The sequence below is a fragment of the Myodes glareolus genome, chromosome 3 (assembly GCF_982192425.1).
Source record: "Myodes glareolus chromosome 3, mMyoGla1.1, whole genome shotgun sequence".
Taxonomy (NCBI): Eukaryota; Metazoa; Chordata; class Mammalia; order Rodentia; family Cricetidae; genus Myodes; species Myodes glareolus.
Window position 1 is genome coordinate 13,002,740 of NC_142028.1, and position 12,988 is coordinate 13,015,727.

Here is a 12,988-nt window from a genome sequence, read left to right on the forward strand (position 1 = left end):
AATCCCCTTGATCACCTTATGTTGTTTTATTACTATTCCTAGAACTTCAAGCACTATATTGAAGAGGGATGGAGATTGTGGACAGCCTTGTCGTGTTTCTGATTTCAGTGGAATTGCTTTGAGTTTCTCTCCATTTAATTTGATGTTAGCTGTCGGCTTGCTGTAAATAGCTTTTATCATATTTAGTTATGAACCTTATATCCCTAATCTCTCCAACACCTTTATCATAAACGGGTGTTGAATTTTGTCAAATGTTTTTTTTTTCAGCATCTAATGAAGTGATCATATTTTTTTCCTTCAGTTTATTTATATGATAGATTACATTGATAGATTTGCATATGTTGAACCAGCCCTGCATCTCTGGGATGAAGCTCACTTGATCATAATGGATAATTTTTTGAATGTGGTCTTGGATTCAGTTTGCCAGTATTTTATTGAGAATTTTTGCATCGATGTTCATGAGTGAGATTGGCCTGTAATTCTCTTTCTTGGCTGTGTCTTTGTGTGGTTTTGGTATCAGGGTAACTGTAGCTTCATAAAAAGAATTTGGCAATGACTCTTCTGTTTCTATAATGTGAAATACATTAAGGAGTATAGGTATTAGCTCTTCTTGGAAGTTCTGGTAGAATTCTGAATTGAAACCATCTGGTCCTGGGCTGTTTTTGGTAGGTAGGTTTTTGATAACGGCTTCTAATTCTTCGTGACTAATAGGTCTATTTAGATTGTTCACCTGGTCTTGGTTCAACTTTGGTATATGGTATTAATCTTAAAAAATGTCCATTTCTTTTACATTTTTCAAATTTGTGGAATAAAGGCTTTTGTAGTAAAATGTACTGATTCTCTGAATTTCCTCTGTGTCTGTGGTTATGTTCCCTCTTTTCATTTCTGATCTTAATAATTTGCATGTTCTCTCTCTGCCGTTTGATTAGTTTGGATAGGGATTTGTCAATGGAGATAGAGACAGAGACCCACATTGGAGTACTGGATTTAGCTCCCAATGTCCAAATGAGGAGCAGAAGGAGGGAGAACATGAGCAAAGAAGTCAGGACCACGAGCGGTGTGTCCACCAACTGAGACAGTGGGACTGATCTAAAGGGAGCTCACCAAGGCTAGCTGGACTGGGAGTGATGGAGCATGTGATCAAACTGGACACTCTGAATGTGACTGGCAATGAAGGCCGATTGAGAAGCCAAGGACAAAGGCACTGGGTTTTGATTCTACTGCATGGACTGACTTTGCAGGAGCCCGGTTTGTTTGGATGCTCACCTTTACAGACCTGTATGGAGGGGGGAGGACCTTGGATTTCCCATAGGGCAGGGAACCCTGACTGCTCTTAGGACTAGAGAGGGAGGGGAAGGTGGGAAGCGGGAGGGAAAAGGGAGACGGAGAGGAAGTGAAAATTTTTAATAAATAAATAATATAGAATGAGTATTGTGAGCACAGAAGCAAAAAAAAAAAAGAAAATATATCAAATTTTCAGAGCAACAGAAAAATTCCCACTAGATCAGTGGTAACAACAGAAGAAAAGCAATCACCTTTATATCATAATATTAATGTTTACATTGGCAAAGAGATCAAGGACATTGCTGGAACATTCTCTAGAGAGCAATGATGTTTTCAATGGAGAAATATGTCTGAGCCTGTTCATCATCATGGAATCTCCCTGGAGAGAAGACTCAGCTGCTGGAAGGCACTCACATGAACAGAATGTCCCTGGTGGTAGGTGAACCTGTGACAATTTAGGCCTGATCTATAAGGCCCAAATGCCCAAATATTTATGTCATAAATATGACATGAGCTATAAATACACTGAAAATCAAACTACCAATGTACAAGGGGAGTTCTGATAGAGAAAGTATGTTTCAATCAAAATTTCAATGGAGCAGTATACTTGTTTGAGTGGAAAAAGAAAAGCCAGTCATCAAGATGATCAATGATAGTTTGTCAAAAATTGTTTTATTGTATTAGCAATCTTCTGTAATATGAGGGCCGGCTTGTTGGGGTTTCTATCCCGCCTGGTACCCTACAGCCGGCAAGTTCCAAAGAAAATCACATGGAGTCTACATTAGGTTATAAACTGATTGGCCCATTGAGTCAGGCTACTTATTAGCTCTTATAATTTATGTTACCCCATTATCCTTATCTACATTAGCCACATGGCTCAATACCTTTTCCAGTGAGGCAGCTTACATCTTTCCTCTCCAGTGGTCTGGGCAGAACTGCAGAGAGAGCTTCCTGCTTCCCAGAATACTCCCAGTCTCTTTGCTCCACCTCTACTTCCTGTCTGGCTTTCCTGCCTATACTGCCTGCCTGGCCAATCAGCAATTTATTAAAATATAATTGACAGAATACAGACAATTCTCCCACATCATTTCCCTCTCTTTTTTTTAAACAAAGGAAAATACCCATAGTCCATTTGTTGGGAATGTGGGCGTAGTATTTCAGGCTACTTCCTGCTGGTTGGGGGCGCTGATAATCTTATGGGGACCTAAAGAAAATTTAGAGTTATAATCAATTCTTGACTAGAGTATCCTGTGAATCTTGATCATCACAAGCAGCAGTCTTGAATCATTTTTGGATGTAGAACTCAGACATCTGGACCATCTGTTCCTACCAGAGATTTCTCAGGTGGTCTTCCTTGATCAAACTGGATTTTTCTTAACTCAGAATGAATCCACAGCCTCTCATTTTCTGTAGAAACAAAAGCAAAATCTCTTCTCCAAAGTAGCATACCTTTTGACTTTGATTTTGAGGCCAAGGTATTTTCAAAATATCTATCTTGGATTAATTCAGTAGCATTTATAAGCAAATATTTTTTAGCAGCTGTTGCTCCTTCCTCAGCATTTAAACAATTTAAAGAGAGCATAATTGCATACAATATCAAGATTCTCTGTGTGTTTTCCATCTTTGTGTGATTTTATTTTAACCTCTATTTCTTTTATTTTTACTTTTACTTTTTGAGACAGGTTCTCTGTATATCTTTGTCCTGGAAAATCTCTGTAGACCAGACTGTCCTTGAACTCACAGAGATCCACCTGTCTATGCCTCCCCAGTGCTAGGATTAAAGGTGTCCACCACCACACCTTGAATTCACAGAGGTCTGTCTGCCTCTGTCTCCCCGGCATTGGGATTAAAGGTGTGTACCACCACACCCAACTACTTTCTTTCTTCCTTTTTACCCTAAGAACTTTAACCTTTAGCCTGCATATATTTTTAACACATAGTAAACCATTTAGAGGTTTTCTCATCTTTGAATCTCTCTTTACTGTATCTCTCTCTCTTTTTCTGACCACATGAGTCTAAAACTGTGGCTTTGATGACTGGATCTAGCCCATTCCTTAGCTTTCCAGCCTCATGGCAGAAGTACTTTTGGAGGCATTTTTATTGCCACAACTCTGTGGCGTTTCAAGGTCCCTGCCAGCAAGCAAGCTGCATCATTCTGTTCACAGACCACACTCAATCGGACTGCCTGCCTGAAAGAGTCAGAGATTGCCCTGGCAGGACAGCCCAGACAGCTGGTATTTTAAAACAGGACAGCTTTTTTCCTGCTACGACTGAAAACCGAAAAGCTTGCGTTCAGCTTTTCATCAACACCGTTCAAGTGTTTTGTGGCAGGACCTCTTAAAAGATCTGCAGGGTTTTGCAGCTAAAGCTGAGTCAGGAAGCCTCTCTTAGATGAGAGTGCTTGCTTGCCTCTAGGAAGCAGAGTAGACCTGAGAAATTGTTGCTAAGAAAAAACATGCTGTACTCTATTCTTTTCCCAGCTTTCTCAAGCTTTCTGTGGATTCAGTTATCCACATGGGTGCCATCTGGAAATATGAGGGCTGACTTGTTGGGGTTTCTGTCCTGCCCGGTACCCTACAGCCAGCAAGTTCCAAAGAAAATCACATGGAGTCTACATTAGGTTATAAACTGATTGGCCCATTGAGTCAGGCTACTTATTAGCTCTTATAATTTATGTTACCCCATCATCCTTATCTACATTAGCCACATGGCTCAATACCTTTTCCAGCAGGGCAGCTTACATCTTTCCTCTCCGGTGGTCTGGGCAGAACTGCGGAGGGAGATTCCTGCTTCCCAGAATACTCCCAGTCATTTTGCTCCACCTCTACTTCCTGTCTGGCTTTCCTGCCCATACTGCCTGCCTGGCCAATCAGCATTTTATTAACATATGATTGACAGAATACAGACAATTCTCCTGCATCAAGCTACAGGTATTTTTCATTTTGCCTGCAGAACTAATTACTGAGTGGACTGAAAATTAGAGACATTTATTTAGACACAAAAACTTCAAAGTTTATTAAAAGAGAAATACTCACTTTCTTACTTTGTCACAGAATGAGGCCAGGCTCTTGCTACTCCCCTCGGGTACTTCAACTATTTGAATGTGACAACCAACTCTCTGGAAGAAAAAATTGTTAAATTAATACAGCTCAGTATGGAGACAATATCAACATTCTTATGTAATTTTATTATCTTTTAAAGATCAATTTGGATTTAATTTTACCTTTTTAATTCTATTGAAGAAATATTTACATATAGAGAAATATATAGAACTTAGGTATACAATTTTAGTTTTCAAGAATGCATACATCAGTGTTATCAATAACTAAGGAAATATTGAACAATTATGTCTTCTTTTTTGAGGTATAGCATTTGTTTAATGGGTTATAGAGGGGAAAGAAAAAGAGGAAGGGCAGAAGAGGGAAGAAGAGAGAGTGGCAGAGAGAGAGGGGGGCAGAGGGAGGAGGGAACAATGCTGTCTTCTAAAAAGTTTCCCCATATCTCTGTTAGATTATGCTACCCACCCATTTGTAATTATTAATGTTTAGATTTCTAAATTACTTACAAAAGCTTTTTTTGGCATCTGCCACTAACTGATATATCTTTTTAGAACATCTTCCTATTGTCACCTACCAGTACTCCATTGTTTAAACCACTGAGCATTGGCATTCTATTGCGTAACTATCCCATCATTCCTTTGGTCCCTTTCCTCCTGTTGGTCATTTGAATTGTTGATAGTTTTTTGAGACTATGAAGAAATCATCATTCCATGTCTTAGTGCCTTTGTTGCCATATGTTTAATATGTTCATAATATATGAATTAAACTTTCAGTTAGAGGGTGCATATGTTACTGCTTTTAAATCACTTTGCCTCATATATTTGGAAGCTCTATTATCAACGGTGTACACATTAAATTTATTATCTCTTTTTGATAGACTCTTTTGCCATGACAACATGATTTCTTTTAACTCTAGAAATATGTCTTAAATCATATTTTGCTAGTATTAGAACCACAGCAATCATGGTTCAGGCTGAGAGTTAAAACCTTGGAAATTTTCCTTTTTAATCTATCTGTCAAGGTAATATTTTTCTAACAACAATTGTGCCTTTATGTTTTTTTACATCTATTGTATTATTTTCTGTTTATTGTTTGGACTTTTCTGTTTATGCATATTTAATATGCTTATGAAAATGGTTTGATTTCGGGTCATCATGTTTACATGTTTTAATGTGTGTTTTTAATTTTTTACCTTTTCTTTTTCTCTTATTCAGTTTTATTTAATTTTCTATTTATCTCTTGGTTCAATATAATTTTATTAGTAAATTATTCCAATGTCTTGGCTCCCAATATCTCTGACTCCCCTTGTCTCTGGCTCTCCCTGCCTCTGACTCCCACTGTCTCTGACTCACAATAATTGGCTCCCACTGCCTTTGTCCAGTGACTCTGACTCACACGGCCTCTGAATCCCACTGTCTTGGTGTCAGTTTCTTCTGTTTCCAGTCTCTAGATCTCAGTGTCTCTAGGTTTGTTACCAATGGCTCCCACTGCCTCTGGTTCCATTCTCTGGTTCCCTTTGTCTCTAGTTCCACTGTCTCTGACTCCCACCTCTCTTATGAGAAGTTTCACTCCATCAGATAGTTACCGCACTCCCTGTAATCTCTTTCCAACTCCTTGTAAAATGCTTCTTTCATTTTGACTATAAATATTTGAATGTCATTTGCCTATATTTGGATGATTTTGCATTTATTTGCAATTTATTGCTTCGTTGACTCTATAATTAGTTATTTTCAATTAACTTGAGAAATTTTCTCAATATTATCTCAAGTCTTCCAAATAACAACCCCACACTTATCCAAGACATAATAAATCCCCAGAGACTTCTGAACCCACCCACTGCATAGCTTCCTCTTTGGCAACACAACATCCAGCAAACACAAGCTGCTTCTGAAACCTGCAGCTGACTGCCCAGCTTTACTCTTCAACTCCACCAGACTGCACAGCAGTGAGGAGCTACCTTTCAGGCACAGACTCAGATACTGGCAACTCTTAGGGACTCTGTGTACTGTCCTGACTGTTGTCTAAAGCCTGAATTCAGCAGCTTTTATACCTTTGTCTAATGTTCACAACATTTATAACAGTAGGGAAATTTTGACTTGGGCTGTTCTTCTGTATGTATCTGTTGTTTTTATTGGTTGATGGATAAAGTTTTTTGGCCAATGGTTTGGCAGAGTAAAGCCAGGTGGGAAATCTGAACAGAGATATGTATAGAGAGAGCAGGCACAGTCAAGGAGTTACCATGTAGCTTGCCAAAGGAGACAGACACCAGAACCTTACCGGGTAAGCTACAGCCTTGTGGTGATATACAAATTAATAGAAATGGGTTAATTGAAGATGTAAGTGTTAGTTAATAAAAATCCTGAGCTAATAGGCTGAACAGTTATAATTAATACAGTTTTTGTGTGATTTTTCAGGTCTGAGCAGCTGAGAAAACAGTCTCCTTCTACAAAATATACTGTCGTGATAAGAATTAGATATCCGTAAGATATACTCAGTTTTCATTCAGATAATTTAAGGTGGCATTTCTTATGCAATGACCTTCTTGCAGAGTTAGGTATTCTTTTGTTCATATCTATTGTTTTACCCTGTTGCTGTTTTATATCAGAAGGTCAGTTTGAGTCACATCCCCAAATTCAAGAAATCTATTTTTATTACCCTAAATTCTTTCTGTTCAACATATAAAATATTATTAAAAGCATTACTTAATAAAACTTTTTGGTTCCTCTTATATATTATAACTGCAGAGGTCTTACTCTCTCTCTTCCTTTTCCTGTGTGCCTGTGAGTGTATATGTGTGTGTGCATATATATGAGTGTGCATATGTATGTATGTGTATATATTTGCACATATAACTGTGTGTGTATGTGTATGTATGAGTGTGTATATATTTGTGTGTATGAGTGTGTGTATGTGTGTGTTTTTGTGTATGAGTGTGTGTGTGTGTGTGTGTGTGTGTAGGACAGAGAAAGATGTTAGGTGATTTCCTCGAGCAGTTCTTCACCTCTTTTATTGATGGTCACTCACTGAACCTGTAACTCATGTATTTGGCTTGACTGGGTGACTAGAAATCTAGAGATTGGCCTTTCTCTTCCTCTCCAGTACAGGGATTGTAGACTCATTTCACCATGACTAGTTTTTTAAGTGGTTGCTGGGGATCTCAGGTTCTCAAGTTTATGTGCCATCTCTCTATCCTCCTCTTTCTTATTTCTTATGGTCTATTTTTGGCTTTATTGGTGTCTAGATATTATAAGCAGAGAAGATTTTGAACATGATGCAAGAAACTCTATGGCTATTGTAGTGACCATAAACTAATCAAAGAAAGGATTAGCATCAATGGCACAGTAATGACTTCATTTCCTACTTTTGTTTGGTTCATAAGCAACTTTCCTGCCAATCAAATAATACAGGAGCTTTCATGTATAGTAACATTTCCCTCTGCAGATAAAGATAATAAGATTTTAAAGCATCAGTGAGACTCAATTGATAACTGTAATGAAATGTATGTGTACTCTCATGAAATAGGAAGAATAGGTAAATGCCACCAGCTAAATTTCAAGCTATATTTTTATTCATTAAAATGTATTGTTTAAAGATTATTTATTTATTAAATACATATTTGTGCTCTGTCTGCATATACACCCGCGTGCCTGAAGAGGGCATCAGATCCAATTATAGATGATTACAGCAACCAGTTCTGTAAATTAAACTCAGGACCTCTAGAAGAGCAGTCAGTGTTCTTAACCATTGAGCCATCTCTCTAGTCCCTCTGCTAAAATGTACTAGTGTATGCTAGTACAAAATACTATCATAGGCTATACTAATATAACATATTAATAGGTTTGTTGAAGTGGGAACTTTGAAAATGAAAGATAAGTGTCCTTTTTATTACAATAGTTTTTAAATTAAAAACGTGGAATTTTTAAAATAAATAAAATGTTCTAAAAAATACTCATAGATTTTTCTACTTGAGATTATTTAACTTTATTATCAATTAATGCAATTCTTTCCTGAGCGATTGTTTCCATGTTCCTGTGTATTGCACATACCTCCACATTATCCAGTGATGTGCTCTCCCGTGCCCTGGGTAGAAGGGGCTCTTTAGAGGACATCAGAGAAGGTTCCACAAGGCTCACCTCTGCACTTCCTTGATTGTCTCTATAGAGTATGGAGTCCATTGGGTATGATAAATAATGAGGGAGGATGCTGCTTTCATGTTCTCTGCGGCAGTTATGATGTTCATTTCCTGATTGTCTTTGTAGATTACATTTATCCAGGCCGATAGATGATTGAGTTAGGGTATTAAACCTGGGATCCTCAGTGCTGTGATATATATCTGTGGGATTTCTCCAGCAGTCTCCCTCATTTGTCATCTGATGAATAGGTAATACAGTGGGATTAAAACCAATGGCTGATGTTTTTCCATACTGGAAGTGAGAGATGTCAGGGCTCTGAGAAGTGAATTCATTCAAGTGTCTTGGGTGTGCTCCATGGATGGCTTGCCATTTTGAACCCAAGTTTGGTGCATTTGGCATGAAAAGGGAGCTTTCTTCTTTGTCACTCGCACACAGTGGGTTTTTATTATTGATCTCTTCCACTATCTCATCAAAGCCCAGTTTGACCCGGTGGGAAGAATGGTACTGGTTTGCATGGCGAAAGTGTTGGTGATCATATCTATCTTCCTGTGGGTCAATGGGGTCTCTTGGCCAACTATACGCCATTTTTTATTTTGTGCCACTGAGAAGATTTTCTTGGTCCCAAATATTTCCTTGATATTATAAAAGAAGTTACAAATTTTCCTAGAAAAAAAGAAACAAAACTGTCTTTAGTTACAAAGTAACTTACAGGAAAGAAACCTGTTGAGTAAATATACAAAGGCTTGGATTGTTTGTTTGGATGGTGAGAGACTTTCTCGAGTACTAAAGTAGTCCATGAGGACCAATGCATGGGGAATCTGAAGGAGATTATTGACTTTGGCTTGACTCATAATATTGTTTAGAGAGAAAACCGAGTCTTTCTTAATTCTGGTGTGCTTCTTTAAACATTACTTTGCATGAATGTGCACCACTTGAGGACCTGGTACTGAGGATGTAAGAAGAGGGCCACAGGATCCCCAGAACTCGAGTTACAGACAGTTGTGAGCCACCATGTGGGAACTGAGCTAAACCACAGTCTTCTGCAAAGGCACAGCCAGTGTTTCTAACCCCTTAGCCATTTCTCCTCCCACATGTTTCTTTAGTCCATACAAAACCCATCTTCCCCTTGAATTTGACTGCTTTTTTTGAGACCAGTGTTTCCTCAGCCATTCAGCTTTCTATGTGAATGCTAGCATGTTAATGCCTAAGTGGTAGCTAAACTGTCTTTTCATTATTAACCATTATCCCATTCCTCTGAGCAGTCTTAATTCCCTCCCACTCCGACACCGAGTTACCAATCATCTTACAATAGTTAACTAGAGACTTTCCACTCCAAAACTCCTTAAATTTAAGTAATTGCAAATTCTTTGGTTCACTTATCTAGAACTACTTTCATTAAACTTATTAATGAGTTTCGTGCCATTAAACTTAAGAGATTTTGCTCTTTTGAAAAAGCTCTGGTCCTGTGCAGCATTTGGTATGCACTTTCCATTCTTCCTTTGCGGTGCCTTGCTACCAAGAACCACACTCTAAATTTCTCCTATTTGTTATTTCTCAAATATTCCTTTGTCTATTCATTATTGTCTCCTTGATCCTTTTTGTAGTTTATTTTCTCCTGAGTTATTGTTTCTCTGTAGGTTTTTTTTTCATTCTGTTTATGTTCTAGAGATTTATTTTGCATTTATCTTTGTATATGTGTGTCTGTGCGTGGGTATGTGTGAGGGTATCTGTAGAGGTCAGAAGAGAACATCATATCCCCTACAGCTGAAGGTGCAGGCACTTTTGAGTCACCTGAACCTAGGGACTAAACCTGGCCTTTGGCAGCAGCCCTATTCTGTGGTTTAAATTATCGTCCATGCCCCATGACTTTACGAAGGACTACTGAACCTGTTTTGTGTTCCCATTCAATCTATTTTTACGCTGGTATCATTCACATAAAGTCTAGAAATACTCATACTACTTGGTAGTATTAAAAGTCAGGATAACTAATTTGTCTGGTTTTGGTCTGTTGTTATTCATGTCCACCTCTTATGCCTAAATAGACTAGGTAGAATCACTTTTTCACTTCCTAATTGGTAAAACTTAGAATCCATTAGAACCCATCCAATGCAAATCTTTCAGGTATAACAATGTTTAGTTAAGATGGCAGTGATGATTTTACCAGTGTGCTAGTTTGGTCTCTGGCTACATTTTCATTATAAAATGAATTAATTTAGTTGCTTAGTAAATTTCAATTACCTAAGACTCAATTCATATTCCATTGTTCTCTGTGGCACAAAAAGTCCCCATCCCCCACCCAGTCTTTAAACCAGACACCGAGGTTTGATGGTTGAATCTCCTCTCTCCTTTATTCTCCTCTATCCGATATCCAGAGATCCACCAGTTAGTTTCTCCAATGAACACATCTTTAGTCCACTGCCTATTGTATACCACTCCTCACTTCTAAGTCAAAATTCTCTGGTATACATCACCTCCTGCATACCCCTTCCCACTGCTAAGTTAAAATCACCAACTTTCACCTGAAATATATAACTCTCCAACTACTTCTGTATTTTCTGCAACCCATTTTGTTCCTCATTTTCTTTCATATTATAGCGTTTTATTTCAGACACTGACTGCATATTTCCATGGTTACAGATTTTTCAGTGGTTTTTTCACATTATTTTAAGTCCCTACATGACCTGGCTCTGCACTCATTTTCCGCTCATATTATGTCATCAATTGCCCTCTTATGCAGTACACATGGCAGCCTCCAGAACCCTGGGATGGATTGAGTTTTATTGCTCTTGATGATATTTTTCTGGGTTAGTCACCTTCCTGACTGCACTGGTCTTTCTCACTATAGTTATTAATCAAGGCTTAGTTGAACTGTGTGTGTGTGTGTGTGTGTGTGTGTGTGTGTGCATGTGCGTGTGCGTGTATCTCATCTGACTCTTCAATCCACACAGCTCTCCAATTCACCGAGGTATTCATTAATCATCCAAGATTATAGGCATAAGACACCATGTTTATATTATTTCTTACAAAGAAAAAAATCCAAACTGGATTAGGTTACAGTGCGTCTTCTACATTTTGCTTCTCTTCTGTTATGTATCACACTTTTAATGGTATTTAACACTTCCCTTTTCAGCACTACCATCAGCTCTTTGATTTTTCTCATTTATCACTCAGTACTGAGCATGTTTCTTTACTGAAAGCAATGCTAATTTGTATTGGTTAGTGTACTGATTTGGTGAATTTATAAGAAAATACAGAATCAAGCTATACAAGAAGGAAAATGAAAGGAGCTTGGGATTCATTCCTTTTTACCAAGTAAATATGGTATGTTTTTGAGAGTTAGCATCTAGATCTTTGAAGGGGCGTGGTGCGATTGGTAATTAATGATCCGCCAGACTAGATTAATATAAAATATACAGCTTTAATAAACAGAATGAAGACTTACACCAGAACTCCAGGTCCGGGGAAGTGCTCCCGCCAGGTTTATAGGTAAACTTTTGCCTTAGGGCAACAAGCCCCACGGACAGAATGTGATTGGCTGAACTCCCCTATCAGATCTTCTCAGCTGAGAGATTACCTTGGATATGCTAATTGATGGGACACCCCTCCTACTTAGAGTGGGGCCATTCCATAAATGGATTATCTGACTATATAACTGGGGGAAGATAGTCAACAGGCAGCATGTATTGCCCTTCTCTATTTCTTCTTGCAGATGCTCTGTGACAAGTGGCTTTAAGGGTCCATTGCCTTGTCTTACTCATCATGCTGGACTGCACTTTGAACTGTGAGCTAAGACCAACTCGATTCTCTATCAATCTTTTATAAAATGGCAAATTACTCTCGTTTTATTTGTTTTAAAGATTTTTTAAAAATCATTTAATTAATAATTTATATTGATAATGCTCTGCACACTCACAAATGATTGAATTGATAGATTTGGGAAGATTTTCAAGAGATTTTTGCAAAGCACACTGAGTAAAATAGTACACAGAAAAGTTTAAAAGTTTGTGTAGGGTTGAAGAAATGGCTCAGCAGTTGAGAGTACTTGCAATTCTTGTAGAAGACCAAGCTTCAGTTCCCAGGACCCACCAACAGCTCACAACTGTCTACAATTTCAGTTCCAGGGTTTCTGATGCCTTTTTCTGGTCTCCACAGGCAATAGATGCACATTATACACAGATCTACAAGCAGGAAAATCCTCATACAAGTAAGAAAAATATTAAAATGTCAATAAGTATCAAAATATTATTTAAATTTCTCTAAAATTTGAGTTACATAGACACATATCCTCCTTTCAATAACTGACATTTAAAAAACTTATGTTTTCATTTTAGTGACAACTGTGTTTCATTTCAATATAGTGCATTTTTTTTCATTTCTCTGTCATAAAGTCAGAATTTTCAAGCAGCTGAACCTTTGACTTCACCACCCTGATCCACAGGTCTTCCCTAACGAATGACCCATTCCTCCTTATTCTATGAGGAGAACTGAGGCAATGCTAACTCTGTATAACTG

General features: G+C 38.0%; 1 protein-coding gene across 8 annotated transcripts in view; it reads right to left on the minus strand.

Moving 5' to 3' along the window:
* The window catches only part of Pik3c2g (phosphatidylinositol-4-phosphate 3-kinase catalytic subunit type 2 gamma), a 364,812-nt gene that overhangs the window by 323,545 nt on the left and 28,279 nt on the right, over window positions 1-12,988 (minus strand). For all 8 annotated transcript variants that reach the window (XM_087904035.1, XM_087904037.1, XM_087904036.1 and 5 more), the window contains 2 exons: window positions 8,390-9,139; window positions 4,320-4,402 (listed from right to left, as the gene is read on the minus strand). In XM_087904035.1, coding sequence (XP_087760161.1) covers window positions 4,320-4,402; window positions 8,390-9,061 — 755 coding nt within the window. In that variant the 5' untranslated portion in view covers window positions 9,062-9,139. The remainder of the gene's footprint in view (window positions 1-4,319; window positions 4,403-8,389; window positions 9,140-12,988) is intronic.